Raw genomic sequence first — 16818 nt, forward strand, 5'->3', positions numbered from 1 at the left:
TTACCAATCAATATTTGTCCTGTTCATGCACATACAGCTATCTATCAATAGTTTCTTAGGGCATTCTGGTAGACATTTCCTCTATGACAGGATGTGCTATAAGCACATTTGGGCATTCTGATAGATATTCAGGTGGGAAATTATCAGAATGCCCTACTACCCAATTATATTGCCCTTAAACCATGGGTAGCACATCCTGCCAGAGAGGAATTGTCTATCACAATGCCCTACGACCCATTATTGTGCATAGTTAATGGCTAGCGCATCCTGTGAGGTAGGAAATGTCGAAATGTCTATCAACATTTCCTACCCGCCAGGATGCACTACCCATGAATTAAGCACAATAAGATGGGTCGTAGGACATTCTGATAGACATTTCCTACCTGACAGGATGTGCTCCCCATGAATTAAACAATATAATGGGTTGTAGATCATCCTGAGAAGGTAAGCCAACTTTTCAGAACACCGGCCCTAGTTGTGTGTATTATGGACCAGGATTCATTTTAGCATTACACATACTTTCAATGTGGTTTTGATGATTGAATAAGCAACAAATTCAAAAAGATGTTTTTACAACGATCATGTTGGCAATGTCAATGTGTATTGCGTGTATTAGAGAATGTGAGGTTGATCACCTTGTGGGAATCGTTTGTGTAGCCTACACATAGGCTACCATGCGTTAACAGCTTTGACATTAATTCAACATTAATAAGCAATCTTCCTCGAAACGTGGCGGCCCAAATGATGGCAACTTCACATTCACATAACGTTAGTTTGGGTGGACTGTGTTTATAGGGAATATTAGCTAACGTTAGCTAGCTAGCGCGCATGCTACCTAACAAGCTAGTGCTCGCTAGCTAATGCTAGCTCAACACTGAAGCAACAGACCGAAAATATGCCCTAATGTCAAAAATAGCGAAGGTGTTACATTTTCACTGGAAGCCATATTTCAAAGTTTTCTATTGTTGTCGAGCCGAGTTGAACTATGTCCACGCTCTCGTAACGTCATTATCCGCATGCGCACTAGCCACATCGAGCTGTAGACCCACATCAAGCTGTAGACCCATGTTGGAAGCTTGACTGGACAACTATACACTTATCGCGGGAATCTATGCAATGTTCCAAAATGTGCCATAAATTTTCTTGTTGCAAATATTTGAACCATGTCTTAGCTTTTTATTTTAACTTGATTGTAAATATAATTAAGATTCGTTTAAGTTCTCTAATTTCATATTAGAGAAAGGATTAGGAAGCATAGTTTACCAGTTTGTAACGTTCCAAACGGATAGTTTCAGATTACTGGTAAACCCCAAAGCTACCATTTGTGTTTTTAAATTCTCTTATGTTATTTGCTTGATTTCACATGTGATTTACCTTGAAAATGAACAGTTTTATGAAAACAAAGTAACGCTATTGTTCTGATACAGCATTGCATGCTGGGAAATAATAGAAACACTTGTATATTGATGCAAAATGAAGACAAAACTAGCTTTTAAATCGCTCCGTACCCAGAAGATACAATTTGTATGGAATCGTTCTTTGATCTATCTGCGCTGTCCCCATTAGACGTTTAGTGTTATCACCGTCAACAGGTAGCGTATGCTGGGAAATGACCTCCCCACGTTGGCCGTGTACAACTCATACTTACCTGGCAGGGGAGATACCATGATCAAAAAGGTGGTTCACCCTTGGTGAGGCTCAGCCATTGCACTTTCGGCTGTGCTGACCTAAGCCAATTCCTCAAATGTGGGAATCTGGACTGCATAATTTCTGGTAGTGGGGGACTGCGTTCGCGCTCTCCCCTGATATGATGTTGAATAAAATAAAAACCTTGGTGTTTATACATTTTCTTGTCTTCCAAGTGATGATATACGACAGTCTCCTTTTTCTTGACACGGGTCTTTACGTGTGTGTTGAACTCCGCAATGTCTTTCTGGCTACAGGGTTCGGTAATAGAGGGCAAATGAGGCACCCGTGGTATATTGGCCATATAGCCTACCACAATCCTCGAGTGAGTTATTGCTTTTACACAACGGTTACATCATCGGGAAACATTTATGGGATAAATACCTACTATTTCAGTGTCTTGATATTGATTTGAGTGAACTCCACCAAGAAAGGTAGTTCCTAAAACTATCACATTGCTATGAGGTTTCAAAACGACAAACAATGAGTCCTAGCAACCAAAACTAATAACTACAAGTGAAATATGGCCTATAGCTTCTTCCCTTGACCTTTCCATATCATGGCATAGCCTACATGTAGGTTCATGAGGCTGAACAGTCGATATGGCATAATATCATGACATTAGGTCAAAAACACTAAATGAAACAAAATATTTTTTATGTCAATGAAATAGCCTAATTGATTTTGGTGAGTAGCCAGGCTTGGCATATGGGAGCAAACACCACTGAGCCTGCAGTTTGTTGACAACTTCATTATCATTAATTGGCATTGGCTATGAGAAGACTTGATCTATAAATTACAGGATGATGGTAGGCTATTAACTGATGGTAGGCTATTAACTGATCAAGTTATTAAAATGGCTACTCATCCTATTATTTAATTCCCCATGTGAAACAACAGCAGATTTTCATCCTCTTGGAGAGCTCAGTGATGCATCTTGCTTTTTAAACCATAAAGATCAAAACATAATATTAGGGGACCTTTTGCTTGTAGCACTGTAGCGGTACTCTTTAGTTGGGTAGACCTAGGCCTACGTTAGAAAATGTTGAGATGCAGGCTGACTGACTCCACCATGGCGGGGTTAGAACATCGAGGTAAGACCAACATTCCACCTTGAAAGTGAATGAGGGTTTGGGGAAAGCTCTGCCACCTCAAAAGTATCCAAAAGCAAAAATGTCCCTATATCAGGTTCGATTCAGTGCAAAACATTTTCATGGCTCTGCTGAACACATTGTTGTTAGCTTATCTACTTGTTGTTAGCTCATCTACTGGACTATAAAAGAGGCTTTGTGGATGTCTATGGCACTTTACTGGGAGACATGACATCCAACAGTGGCTATGGGAACCAGACTAGCTTCCCCTCTGGTGCTGGGTAGCGGTCTGGGGGCTTCTTCTGCCGCCCAGATGTACGGGGGGCTGCTGCGGTTTGTTGGGGCTCACTCTCCCCTGCTGGTTCATCATCCTGATGCTCCTCATCTTGTCAGCCATCTTATGTCGTGGCCTGTGCGGTAGCAGTCACAGATCTGGCTCGAAGGACCACTGACGAAACTGTATAGGTTATGGTGGTAGGTGTGACCATTTTGGGAGCAAGCCAGTAGATGACAGGTGGCTGATTGAATGATGATGGAGAGTGAAGATGGTGTTCCAGATAACACTTTATTGAGTGTGGTTCTAAACCAGAAGACGCACACAGAAGTGTTGTTTGCCAGCAGTGGAGGGGAGAACGAGTGAAGTGTACAGAAATGGGTTGCTAATTATAACAGGTGTGTGTATAACAGGGTTTCTTCCAAAGGTGAATATGTGGGTGTGGCTTCCTTTTCTTGGCAGCAGATTCAACAGTCAGTATAGGGAAATAACATAGGACAGAAAAAATAAATATATATATAATGGGGCCGCTTCCAGCGGTTGGGGAGTTCTTTACAGTGTGTGTGTGTGTGTTTAAACCAGTATGACCAATGTGTGACACACACACACATACACACACTGAGAGAATACTCCACCTTGGTCACTCTGCTGACAGCTGTGCTTCACCTCAGAGATCTATAATGGTGATACCCAGAAGTTATGTTCTATACCATCACATTCAGGCCCACGTCCACACCAGTCTCCTTCCCAGTCCACACCAGTCTCCTTCCCAGTCCACACCAGTCTCCTTCCCAGTCCACACCAGTCTCCTTCTCAGTCCACACCAGTCTCCTTCCCAGTCCACACCAGTCTCCTTACCAGTCCACACCAGTCTCCTTCCCAGTCCACACCAGTCTCCCAGACTCCTCGCCAAGTTCCCCTCAGACTTGTTCCCCCTCGCCCCCTTGCTCTGACCTCATTCGGCTTTAGTTACGCACACACACGCGCACACACACACTCACTAGCTTTACACACTATACTCGCTCACACCACACAGCCAATTTAGTACACACCCCATTACTAAACACCCAGACACGCCACTCTGTTAGTATAGGATCGGTTAGGTCCCTCATTTAACTTTATTTTGATTGTCTTTGCTTTCAGGTCTCCAGCACTTTTGGCTGCTTTGGTTCGGTCGGGCTCAACAGGAACTGTTGAGTTCACGTTTTACCAGCAGAGCAGACACAAAGAATTCACCATGCGCCAAACACTGGTTTGTCCTAATTAGAAACTGGTGCCAGTATAATCCAGCCTAGTCCAGTCCAATCCAGAATCACAACGTTATCTAAACATCTTTAATGAGCTGCAGGTCTCTGGTTCACTCCAGCTGTCTCACACTCTGACTGTGAGCCAGACAGCTACACTCTGTCTCTGATGCTGCTGCTACAACTGCTGTTCCTCGTTCCTTAAATGTTCCTCATTCACTGGCAAACGTAAAATGACTAGACAAACCAATGGGTTACAAATAGACTGATAGACAGATGAGATGATTGTTGGACAGATGGACAGATTGTTGGATGGATGGATAGATGGTTCCTCTTTTTGTGCGTGGCTGTAAGCCAGTGCACCATAGATAGCATTTGTCCGGTTGTCACTCCCTCGCTCCCGCTCTCCCTCCCTCCTTCACTTCGTTGTGTTGTTGACCTGCAGTTCTATGTTGCCACCACAAGAGGCAGTAGTCCCAGAACACCAAAAATAAATACACTATGACACCTTACATTTTCCAGATCCTTCATGGTATAGTGGATAAAGTGCCTGACTCCCATGTGGAAGGTCAGAGGTCCAAGCCCTGGTGGGAAATAACTTTTTTTTGTCCCTGGATGTTATAGAAGCTATGTAAAAATGTGGTTACCTGGTGGTGCTATGTCAGTTATTGAATTCATGTGCACTAATTGAACATTTGAAATACTCCTGTTTTGAAATTATACCTACAGTATAGGTGTCTCAGTAATTACCTGTTATATATTAGGCTATACTTTGCATGTATTGACCAGGTAAAGGTTTAGTAATTGGGGGACTATGAAAGGAAGGGTTACCCAAAAAATGTTCAGAGTAAGTTAATGTAGCAATAGAAATCCCTAAGCCTTGGGCAATGGGCCTAGGATATAGACAATAAACTACCGGTGGAATGGTGGTGGATCAATAGCGGGAGCATTTTGGATTACTAGCGGACCGGTGTCCCTGACGCTAATAATCCGCCAGAGGTCCGCTTGCCATTTGATGTGCAAATGGCCAAGAACCCGCCAGCGGATTCGGCCGGAGGTCCACCAGCTCGTCAATCGGGGACCCGCTCTAGGTCCGCTAGCCTTGTGTTATCTGGGTTTATCCCTTACCTTTGTCCAGAAACAGAAGTTGAACCAAGTGCAGCAAAATAGCTAACGTTATAGGAATCATCAGTGTAACTGCTTTAGTCACTGACCGCTACCATTAATGGATAACACTTTACAATAAGGGTACATTAATAAGTATTAGTTAATGCATTATTAAGCATGAAGTAACAGTTAACTAATGTCTCTATTAACCATTTACTAATGTTATTTATGTTAACTAAGGTTAACTCACCTAACCCGAACCCTAACCTTAACTAAGGTATTAATTAACATTAGTAACTTAACCTAACCCTAAATAAGCATTAGTTAACAGTTAACTAATGTTTTTTGTGACCCTTATTGTAAAGTGTGACCCATTAATGTTATGAAAGCTGCTGCTAGTTGTTGCGAGCTCATGAGCTAAAAGGGCTGGGTATCGATTCGAATTTCAAGAATCGATTCGATTCCGATTCACAAGGTTCCGAATCGATGATCACGATTCGATTCGATATCGATTTGGTTAGTGTTACTAAAACCTTTTTTTTTTTTTAGCTGTAACCTTAATTACATGACTGCCAAGTTATGCAACACATCAATACTAGGGCTGGGTATCGATACTGATTTCCAAAGATGAATGAATTAATGAATCATTGAATGAATTAATGAACTATTCATTCCTTCATTTATTCATTAAATAAAAGATCGATTTTGGGATTCATGAATCGATTCTGAATTATTTGATTCAGAATCGATTCATCTTTTTTTTTTTTAACCCAGCCCTATGAGTTAACTGACTATCCCGCTCTTATTGTGCTGGATTAGCATTGGAAGCATTGGAGCTGATGTGTCCAGGTGACAAGACCTATCTTAATTTATCGGACATTATTTCATGTCATTTCAATTCACAGCTATTTCAGTGGCATGACTAGCTTCCGTCCTACCAGTCCTGAACAGAAACAAGCCAGCCACGCACATAAGCCAGGCTTGACCTGGCCTGGTTAGAACAAACGATTGATAGCTGGGTTGTGGGAATGTTGGCTATGGCTGGTGCAGGCTGTCAGGGAGTGTAGTAGGCTGGCTATACTGGCCCATAATAGGCCTACCTCCTTTTTTGTAGTAGCCTAAATTTGTTAACAAACTATTATGCTTACTTTTATCTATGATTTAGGTAAATCTACTACCGATGGTCACGAAACGGATAAAAGTATTCTATGTATAGGTTGTTATTAAAATGCCTCATGACATTACTGTAGGCAGTAGGCACCCTGTGAAAGCTTCCATTGTCCAGAGAAATGTGTTACATTTGTAGCAAAAACAAACTAACTGTGTGAGGTAGGTTAGGCTACCTTGTAGGCTATAGCAACAATGTTGAAGAATGCATATCCTCTGCGAGAGGAGAGGAAACATTGTGACTGATTTTCTCTTACATTTGCCTCTATAAGTTGCTCTTGCAATTCTGTGGCCGAGGCCCAGCGAACTGTCTCATCTAGAGTGGAAGCCCAGCTAGCAATCATTTGTTCTAAAAAGAATGTGAAAACATGAGTAGAGCGTGTTAGGAATGTTCGCCAACGTTGTGGGAACATTCCCTGCTACCTGGGAGAAACCCAACCAGCTTTACGTCGGGCAGACGAGCATTGGGGTTGGGTTAGAATTATAACGGGCTGTGGAATTGAGGCCAAAAGCCGCACAACACCAGGCGGGGGAGCCACTTTCTCGCCACGCCAAAGCATCGCTGCTCTGCCTTGCCGAGAGGAAAGGGAGGAGAGAAATGCAGAGGACTGTAAGATGGCAGAGCTACAAATGTTACTAGAGGAAGAAATTCCGGCCGGTAAACGAGCGCTTGTGGAAAGCTATCAAAACCTATCGAGGGTCGCAGAATACTGTGAAAACAATTATGTACAGGTAAGGAAAAATAACGTCGTTAAAAATGTGGATTCTGCTGAAATATTCGTCGGCTTTGCGGCGCTGTGGTTGTGGTGGTAGGCGAAACGAAACCGGGGACAGGAAACGTTGAGTGAGACCTCCAACCACTGTCTATGATACAAATATGAAATTTACTTTCGTGAGTATTAATGGTAGACTATCGATATTGTTTTATTAAGCAATTATTTAGCGTTATAAACTCCAGCGCTGAATCTTCTTCCGAGCCGTGTTGAATATGGTTTTCATGCCTCATTTAGGAGGCAATTCCATATCAATTTAGGCTACAAAGCTATTGGGGGTATTCAAAGGGTGTGTCGTTGTTATGACCAACGCCTGGTCACTGTCCGCATTTCTCGGTGATATATTTGAAACACGCAATTTTAGGGCCCCCCATTCTGTGATGAAGCAGAAACTAAGCAATTCATCCGGCATCTATCAAGGCCACCGAATGGTGTGTGTGTTACCTTGTGTTACCACATCAAGGGCTTGTTAGAGTCAAATGCTGTGGGTTATCGCCGTGTTCGCTGCCGTTTCCATAAATGCTTTGACTGTCGAGCGAGTTTTAATATTGCATTCCATCATCCTCGTAGAGCAGATCGACTCTCAGATTGTCTTTTCTCTATCAGACTCCCGGGGCCAACCCTTTGAAAACCAACCTTTTGAAATGTGGCATAAATGTCGCACAGCCGGTTCGGGAGCCTATAATGCTAGACACTGATTATTTTTATTCTGTGTGCCCGATTACCAATCTATTTTTGCGTAAGCAATTAAACGTGTCAAGTAAATCATGTCTTGTAGGCTAATCTATCCATGCCTCAGACTGGTCAGCCAGTCCACTGGCGGATGTGTGGATGAACCCCAGCAGTGACTACCCCTTTGTGCTCTCACGTGGAAGCTGCGGATGTATGACCCTTTGATGTCTGGTGATTGGTGAATCACCTACAGATCATGCTGAGGCACGACTCTGCCTGAGGGACAGGGGGCGGGGGCCTCCGGGGGGGGGTCAGTCCTCCAATACACACAGCGAAGGGTCAGCAGGTCTACCTGGCACTGCTCCGCAGAATACTCATAGGTTTGGCCTTCTCTAAGGGCTATTCAAATGGCTCTTTACTATTGGATTTGTAGCCTTGCATGCATCTCAATTGAGTATTGCAAGAGATAATTAGCCTACTGTAAATGGGTGGCTGAGAGGGCGGTGGAGCGGGTCGTCTAGTGATCGTAGGGTCGCCGGTTCGAATCCCGGCTCCTCCTGTCCACATGTCGAAGTGTCCTTGGGCAAGACACCGAGCCCCAAATTACTCCCAATGAGCCGGTTGAGACCTTGCATGGCAGCTGCCGCAATTGGTGTGTGAATGGGTGAATGAGAGGCCATTGTAAAGCGCTTTGGATAAAAGTACTATATAAGTGCAGTCTTTTTACCATTTACCAAATGTGGCTAAACTAGCCCGTGTTCTAACTGTGACAGAGCATGGATCATAGGGGTTAAGCATCCATTCTAGGCAGCACTGGTCTTTCAGATAGGTTTTCAGTGCCCCATCATTCCCAAAAGGTGATAATCTGGGTAATTATCTGTGTATTCAGTTGTTCTATCATGAATGGCTGGATTGGTGTATTGGATTGTTTATGAGCACCCGGCTGACATGGCTTTTTCACGTCAGTCCCCCCATAGTATAGGCTGCAAAACTGTAAAATTATGATATTAAGAGTTCCTCTGGTGATGTTGAGGCTGTCCTGGAGATCCCGCAGAAGAGCATCACAGAGATGTATCTATGAAAGGGCCACCATGGTCTAGCAGTTAGGCTCTTCCCTGTTCTTCAGTCTCCGCCCAATGTCAAACCCCAGCCCTAATCTCAGAACTCTTAACCCCTAATCTGAAAACCCAGCCCCACTTTCAGAACCCTCAGGTAATCTCAGAACCCTGACCAGACACCCAAATCGAATCTCACAACCTAGCTAACTCTAATTTCAGAAACCAGCCCTAATCACTAGTACCAGGCATTCTCAGAACCAGACCTAATGTTAGATTAGTAAATTATGGGCTGTTATAGGGCTGTTATTAACGGGTCAACTAATAAAGTCGCTTCGAGCATCTGGAATGGTGCTATATAAATCCAATGTAGCCTATTATTAGTATTAGTAGTATTATTAAGTCATCTAGTTGGCAATCTCAGACTTCATGTCAAGATTATAACTGGTGTTACAGGCCTGTCGGAGGCCTGTCTCATGGTATGTTAGAAATTCTTACACATCAATTGATGGTGTGAACAAGTGACTGTTCACTGAATAAAACACACCAGTTGGGAGAATTTGTCACGGTTTAACTGTCAGGCTCCCCCATCCAGAATCCCCCGGCCTGCTCATGATCCGGCAGTGAGTCAGAGATGCCTGAGCCATGAGTCGGATGTGAGAGCCAGGGCCTTTAATACAATGTCGGCTACATTTTAATATGATAACCTTGAACTATTACAATTCATGTATTTCTCTCTTCCTCCATCTCTCTCTCTCTCTCTCTCCCCTGTTCCTCAACAGAGGAGGAAATGAGTCATGCTGAGATGTATCAGAGTTGTGTTTGTGCTGTGTAGTCTCACTGGCTTAGTTTCTATCCTCGTCTATCCCCAAGTTCTTGCTGCTCCCTGTGTTCCCCCTGTGTTCCCCCTGTGTTCCCCCTGTGTTCCCCCTGTGTTCCCCCTCTGTTCCCCCTGTGTTCCCCCTGTGTTCCCCCTGTGTTCCCCCTCTGTTCCCACTCCGTTCCCACTCCATCGCCTCCTCCTCTCCTCTATCTTGCTGTGTCTGGAATGGATTGGGGAATTTAGGGCTGTAGGGCCTATATTAAAAGAAAGCTTTCAAGGTAGACATATGATCCAATTTCAGATAGACAAAGAGTAAGTGTTTTCTATGTGTGTGTGTGTGTGTCTGTGCGTGTGTACGTGTGCGTGTGTGCGCGTGTGTGCGTGAGCGCACGCAGACTAAGAAGGTTTAGACCATCATTGCGTGACTTGACACTTTGATTCTCATATCTGTCGAGCAGTGTTTGAGCTCAAGTGCAGTCGGGTAGAATTCTTCTTGAATTTGAATAAACATTGAGAAATTTACATTTTGGCTGAGCTTTATTTGATATTTCTGCCATTATGTTCCAAAACTACTGCATGTATCGCTGTTGACTGTAATCATCTATCATGCTTCAGATCTTTAAAACGTTTAAATATAAAAGAGAAAAGTCTGTCTTTCTCCAGCATGATTGCATCTAACATTTATAAGCTATAATATGTAAATATGTATTTCTAACCATTTTCCTCTTGATGTCTGTGTGCTATTAATTTCCCCCGAAGTAGAATAATATTATTAAGATGTAATTGTTTGTCCACTCAGGCCCAGGACAAGAGGAAGGCTCTGGAGGAGACCAAGGCCTACACCACCCAGTCCCTGGCCAGCGTGGCCTACCAGATCAACGCCCTGGCCAACAACGTCCTGCAGATGCTGGACATCCAGGCCTCCCAGCTCCGACGCATGGAGTCGTCCATCAACCACATCTCCCAGGTCAGCGCATGCACACACACGCACACACACACACACACACACACACACACACACACACACACACACACACACACACACACACACACACACACACACACACACACCCTGTAACGTTAGAACAAGAGTCTAACTTTTTCCAGGGTTGGTTTCCAGCTTTCCTCTACTCAGGCATCTCTCCACTCCGTCATCCATTTACTCAGTCATCCCTTTACTCAGTCATCCCTCCACTCAGTCATCCCTTTACTCAGAGTTCCCTCCACTAAGTCATCCCTCCACTCAATCATCACTCCACTCAGTCATCCATTACATTACAGTCATTTAGCAGATGCTTTTATCCAAAGTGACTAACAATAATTGCATTTAACGTAGGAAAAGCCAATGTACTACTACTCTCCAGAACTCACAAGTGCATCTCCTTTCTAAAACAAGGGAGTAAGAGCAGAATCTAGTACTGAAGGCAAAGTGCAAGAATAGCAATCGAAAATACAATCAGTGCTTAAGAGGGAGGGTCATTGTAGTACTTCTTGAAGAGATGAGTTTTGACCCTGCAACGAAAGATGGGCAGCGATTCTGTTGTCCTGACCGTTAGTGGGCAGTTTGTTCCACCACTGCGGGGCCAGGACCGAGAAGAGCTGTGACCGTGTCGATCGACCGCAGGTCAGGCCAGCTTTCTGGACAAGTTCAAGGGGTTTAATGGCTGACGCCGGGGCCCCAGCAAGGAGGGAGTTGCAGTAGTCTAAGCGGGAGATGACCAGGGCCTGGATGAGTACCTGCACCGTTTCATCAGTGAGGAAAGGGCAAATCCTCCTGATGTTGTAGAGCATGAATCTGCAGGAGCGTGTGACGGATGTAATATGTGCGGAGAACGACAGTTGGTCATCCAGGGTCACACACGGATGAGCGCAGTCTGAGTCGGCGTCACCACTGTGTCTTCAATGATGATGGCCAGGTCCCGGTGTGGGCAGCCCTTCCCCGGGAGGAACAGCAGCTCAGTCTTGTCCAGATTGAGCTTCAGGTGATGTGTCATCATCCACTCCGAGATGTCAGCCAAGCACCCAGCTATGCGTGACTCCACTTGTGTATTAGAAGGGGGAAATGACATGACCAGTTGGGTGTCATCGGCATAGTAGTGATAGGAGAAGCCATGCAAGAGAATGACAGAGCCCAGAGATGTAGTGTAGAGGGAAAAAAGGAGAGGACCCAGGAGAGACCCTTGTGGAACCCCAGTAGTCAGACTACGGCAGGTAGGATGTAAACGGGGAGCGTGCAGAGCCAGCGATACCTTTCTCCTCGAGAGGGGAGAGGAGGATCTGGTGGTCTACCGTATCAAAAGCTGCTGACAGGTCTCGGAGTATCAGGACAGAAGAGAGAGAGTTCGCTCTCACGGCATGGAGTGACTCCGTCACTGCAAGGAGGGCGGTCTCTGTCGAGTGGCCAGCCTTGAACCCGGACTGGTGGGGGTCTAGGAGGTTGTGCTGGTGGAGGTACGAAGATCGTTGGAGATAGCACGTTCAAGTGTTTTAGATAGAAACAATAGAAGGGAAACCGGTCTGTAGTTTTTGACATCAGAGGGGTCGAGAGATGGTTTCTTCAGGAGGGGGGTGACTCTGGCAGTCATGAAAGCAGAGGGAAAGCATCCTGATACAAGAGATGCATTGATGAGGTGGTTTAGGAAGGGATGGAGACCCCTCCACCCCAAGTCATCCCTCCACTCAGTCATCCCTCCACTAAGTCATCCCTCTACTAAGTCATCCCTCCAACCCATTCATCCCTCCACCCCCATCATCCCTTGCTGGAGAAGTTAATCCAGCAATGATCTACAATGCTCTGTACTTATATCTACCACTCTATCTCTCTCTTTATCGGTGATCTCGGTCTGTCTGCCTGTCTGTCTGTCTGCCCCCCCCCCCTCTCCTGACAGCTGATCTCTCTCTCTCTCCTTCCATCTGATCTCTCTCTCTCCTTCCATCTGATATCTACCACTTTTTCTCCATACTGCTGGGCTGGCATCTGCTCTTGGGAATATAACTGAATACCAGCTAAATGTTCATCTCAATCTCATTACCATAGAGATTGAAAGGAAGATGGAGAGAGATTTAGAGGGGGTTCCTGGAAGGTTAGATAATGTGTGTTATGTCTAGACAGTGTCGAAGGACATCTAGAAGCCTGATATAACCATGGAGAATGTCTGCTAAGCAGTCAGAGCACAAACAACTCTAGTAAATAAACACTAGTTGGACTAATATACAGTATATCCACTCAGATAAAACCACATTTCGTTAATTAATTTCTTCCTTCCTTTCACTACTAGTGTCTGTTTGGAACGGGCCGATTGCTTGGCCTCCGGTATCGTGAACCGCTTGTCCAAATAACTTTACACTCGACACTGCGCTTCCTTGGGACCTGAGCAATACACCTGCCGAATCTCAACCTTCTACAGTACCTGGTTCTCTGGAAAATCACAATACAGACAGACATACAGAGACTCCTTCCATTATAAGTCTAATATCTGTCTCTTACTTTGCCTCTTCCTCCCTAACTCTTTCTCTCCTTTCCTCTGTCTTCTCTCTCATTCTTCCCCACCCATCCTGCCTTTAGCTCTATCTGTTTGTCGACAGGAAGTAGGCCAGGACCTTGTTGGTCCCCAGCTGATGATGACCAATGTTGTCCTCAGCCCTATCTCAGTTTGTCGACAGGAAGTAGGCGGGCTTCCTTGCCGGTCCACAGCTGATACTGGGCGTGACTGTGTAGCCTCCTGTCCAAAAAAAAGCTCTGCTCAGCTCCACCCAGCTCAGCTCTTTGTAAACCTCCCTACAGCAGTATGACGAGCAGAGCACCAGGCACTGGGAGGCCTGTCTGTCATTACTCTGTTGGTCCTCTCTCTCTCTCTCTCTCTCTCTCTCTCTCTCCCTCCTTCTCTACAGAGCCTGGAGTGAGGGAGTGGCCTGCTCAGGGCTGGCTCAGTTGAACGGTGATTGAAGTGTGACCTCATCGCTGCGGGTCACATTCATCATTCCACTCAACTGCTGCTCTATTTCTCTCACTCTGGTGCAGACAGACACACACACACACACACACACACACACACACACACACACACACACACAGACACACACACACACACACGCACACACACACACACACACCTACAGTGACTCCACATCTCCCCCTTCCTCTATGTGACTGAAGCATGACCTGATTGTCCAGAGATGTACACCCATCCTCTATCTTCATCGGTTTCTCTCTCATCCATCATCCCTGTCTTTGTCGTGTGGGGAAGGGGTCCTAGAGATGGACATGGGGTCAGTCGTTTGTCAGTCGTTTATTACTGCCCAATCAGAAGCAACGGATCTGATTCCCGAGCCAGCCCTATCAGATTCAATCCAGACTACGTGAAACTACCTAGCAACCGCTCCGCTCAAGACGATTGTGATTGGTTTGACGAAATCTCCCTCTATCCCTGCATGGTAATGGGTCCAGCCAGACCTTTCTCCAGCGCCGGCACAGCGCAAACGAAGTGTGGAGACTGGTCTGGCCATGCGAGACTAGGGTGAATAAGGTCAATGGGTGATGCTAAAGTTCTGTGGCATCTTGAAACACCTTCAAACATATCACATTATTAACCATAACCCCCCCCCCCCTCTCTCTCTCTCCATCTCTTCTCTCTCCATCTCTTCTCTCTCTCTCTCTCTCTCTCTCCCTCTCTCTCTCTCTCTCCATCTCTTTTCTCTCTCTCCCCCTCTTCCTCCAGACGGTTGACATCCACAAGGAGAAGGTCGCCAGGCGGGAGATCGGCATCCTGACCACCAATAAGAACACCTCGCGCACGCACAAGATCATCGCCCCCGGCAACATGGAGAGGCCGGTGCGCTACATCAGGAAGCCCATCGACTACACGCTGCTGGATGACGTGGGCCACGGCGTCAAAGTAAGAGTCCCCCCTCAGACCTGTTGACTTATTGTGACCTGCCTACACAATAAGAGCCCCCAATTAAACTTAATATTTAGCCTTCAAAGTAAATCCCCCCCTTGTGGTGGTGTCCCACCTTGCCCTCTCCGAAAGGCCTTGTGGCATCGTCCTCTGACCAATCCTCTCAGAGATACGTCCTCTCAGAGATACGTCCTCTCAGAGATACGTCCTATAACCAATCCTCTCAGAGATACCTTCCTCTGACCAATCCTCTCAGAGATACGTCCTCTGACCAATCGTCTCAGATCTATACGGGTGTCTGTCTAGGGACATCATCTGCTCAGCATGTAGGTAAACATCACCTTATCTGTGTAGTCCTACAGTAGCTGCTATAGATCAATGACTGCTGGAACATAAAGCCGCCATTAGCACAAGTTTCACACCTCGCTCACTGGTGTGAGCGAGCTGGCTGTGTGCTGCCTTAACTACGCCTCAGAAACCAGTCAATATCCTGGTCAATACGATGGACTTTAGCTAATTAGATGAACACATTGGTTCCTGCTAGCTTTCTGAGGAGACGGAGGGAGAGGAGGAGGGGAGAGGGAACCCACAGGCTATTCATGGAGGAAGCTTGGCTAGAGTCATGTCTGTGCAGTCCAAAAACGATAGGGGTTCATCAGTTGGGAGAGTGGTTCATTAGTTGTGTGTGTGAGTGTGAGTGTGTGTGTGTGTGTGTGTGTGTGTGTGTGTGTGTGTGTGTGTGTGTGTGTGTGTGTGTGTGTGTGTGTGTGTGTGTGTGTGTGTGCACGTGCGTGTCTGTGTGTGTGAGAGAAATAGCAGACTGACGGGAAGATGTGGGCCAAGTGCTGACGACATCACACCCCGCTGAATTGTGGGGAAACAATATTTCCGGCTCTCTCTGCATCTTTTATTCTGGCTCCCTAGGATCCGTCCTCCCTCTCTCCTCCCCTCCACTCTCTTTCTTTCCCTGTCTCCAATCCTCCCTCGTTTTCTCTCTCTGTGTTTCCCAGTTACCCTCTGGCTGTTTATTGAGTGCTGGTAGTGGGTTTGTCTGTGTGTGTGTGTGTTTGTGTGTGTGCGTGTGTGTGTGCTCGTGGTGAGAGAGGCAGGATCTGTTGGTTCTTGTTAAAGTGTTAAGATGGAAATATATTAAGCAAAAACTCAGCCCGGGTCAGAAGCCCCTCCCCCCCCCCCCCCCTTCCAAAAAAAAAAAAGGCCGACAGACGACGACTCATTTGCACTTTCCGTTCTGGGCGCAAGAATAAGCAGCATCTAGCCCAGAGGGGGGCCTCAGTGAGCGCGAGTCTTCCTTAAAATTTAGATTTAGAAACAAGAATTGTGCTGGGTAGCAGGTAGATAGCGCTTTTAGGCTTGTCAGAGACGATTTCTCTGAGAAGTCGGCTCCCGACAGCTCCAAACAGGATCCGAAAATGCAGCCTCACCAAGCGAAGACCTCCCAACAGTTAAACCCCCCCGCCTCCATGTTTTAGTTGGACCACTGGCTTGGTGTATTTACAGCTTTAGTGGTTGCTAGAGCAGGCCTGGCTCTTCTCTCACACCTAAAGGAGACACGCACACCAGTAGACTGCATGACGTTGCACTCTTTCAGCTACTCAAAACCATGACGGATGACTCCATCCTCCTCTTCCTCCAGTAGTGGGAGGAGCATCTGTCCTCTCTGTGGGGGCTGTCTGTCCTTTGTCCTCTGTCTGTCTGTCTGTCTGTCTGTCTGTCTGTCTGTCTCTGTCCTCAGACCCAGACCAACCTCCCTCTTAGACCCCCTGTCTTCTCCACACATTGCTGTTAATAATTCAGGGCCACTGATATATGTGTGTGCGTGCGTGTGTGCGTGTGTGTGTGTGTGTGTGTGTGTGTGTGTGTGCAGCTCATTAGCCCCTATCCCCCTTGCCTAGTCCCTGGGGGCGGGCCTGAAACCATGACTACCTCTTCTCTCCTCTGGGCTCCCCATCTCCATGGTGATCACCTAAGACTCAGTCCCCTCTGACATCCAGTTGCCATAGCGATCAC

General features: G+C 46.0%; 1 protein-coding gene across 9 annotated transcripts in view; it reads left to right on the plus strand.

The window, feature by feature from the left end:
- Window positions 1–7172: 7172 nt before the first annotated feature.
- The window catches only part of LOC311316460 (abl interactor 1-like), a gene marked incomplete at both ends in the record, with an annotated part of 14084 nt that continues 4438 nt past the window's right edge, over window positions 7173–16818 (plus strand). For 6 of the 9 annotated variants that reach the window (XM_084447315.1, XM_084447317.1, XM_084447318.1 and 3 more), the window contains 3 exons: window positions 7185–7301; window positions 10692–10859; window positions 14611–14787. In XM_084447315.1, coding sequence (XP_084303441.1) covers window positions 7185–7301; window positions 10692–10859; window positions 14611–14787 — 462 coding nt within the window. Of the gene's footprint in view, window positions 7302–10691; window positions 10860–14610; window positions 14788–16818 lie in introns of all 9 variants that reach the window. The other 3 variants (XM_084447323.1, XM_084447322.1, XM_084447321.1) reach the window with 2 other exon arrangements.

This window comes from Borostomias antarcticus (genome assembly GCF_949987555.1).
Source record: "Borostomias antarcticus genome assembly, chromosome: 12".
Taxonomy (NCBI): domain Eukaryota; kingdom Metazoa; phylum Chordata; class Actinopteri; order Stomiiformes; family Stomiidae; genus Borostomias; species Borostomias antarcticus.